At 40.7% G+C, this 587-nt stretch overlaps 1 protein-coding gene across 3 annotated transcripts in view; it reads left to right on the plus strand.

The window, feature by feature from the left end:
• Nucleotides 1–283: 283 nt before the first annotated feature.
• The window catches only part of LOC119587725, a 21,137-nt gene continuing 20,833 nt past the window's right edge, over nt 284–587 (plus strand). The window contains exon 1 of one of the 3 annotated variants that reach the window (XM_037936409.1): nt 284–383. In XM_037936409.1, the coding sequence (XP_037792337.1) occupies nt 355–383 (29 nt within the window). In that variant the 5' untranslated portion in view covers nt 284–354. Of the gene's footprint in view, nt 454–587 lie in introns of all 3 variants that reach the window. The other 2 variants (XM_037936407.1, XM_037936412.1) reach the window with 2 other exon arrangements.

Raw genomic sequence — 587 nt, forward strand, 5'->3', positions numbered from 1 at the left:
CGTGCCAGAACTGATTCACAGCAACATGACCCTTTACACCGTGCCCAGGAGGAAATGATGAAACGAAATATTCTCAAAACAGGAAGAATCACACACGATTTTAAATAGTTATGTAGATAACCACCACACCATCTAATATAAATCACTCACAAAATAAGAATATATTAAAAAAACAAATCCCAATAAACGCTGAAGATATTCGAGCGAGCGTGAATTTTATCTACACTTCTCCCAACCACGCTCTCGTTGCGTCATCGAAGTGAGTCAGAGAGAGCGTATTGCTCACTCGGAGGGGAAACTACACTAAGTATCAGTTCCTCTTAGCATGTGGAGAGCGAAAGACACAGTGCCAGGATGGTCAAGTGTCGAACTTTCATACGTAGGTATGCAGGATTTGACTCTCAGGGTTATGAATCCTGTGAAGAGGGGAAAGGAACCTGATTCATCTCTGGGGTAAGTTTGGTGTGTTAAAAGGTAGGTTTTTTAGTCTTTAACAGGAAGTTGACTGATGTGGTGAGGATGAAGTGACTACCATGGATCTGATACATAGGTTGTAATACTTGGGTAGTCATAATATTTTCACATTA

The sequence above is a fragment of the Penaeus monodon genome, chromosome 23 (assembly GCF_015228065.2).
Source record: "Penaeus monodon isolate SGIC_2016 chromosome 23, NSTDA_Pmon_1, whole genome shotgun sequence".
Taxonomy (NCBI): Eukaryota; Metazoa; Arthropoda; class Malacostraca; order Decapoda; family Penaeidae; genus Penaeus; species Penaeus monodon.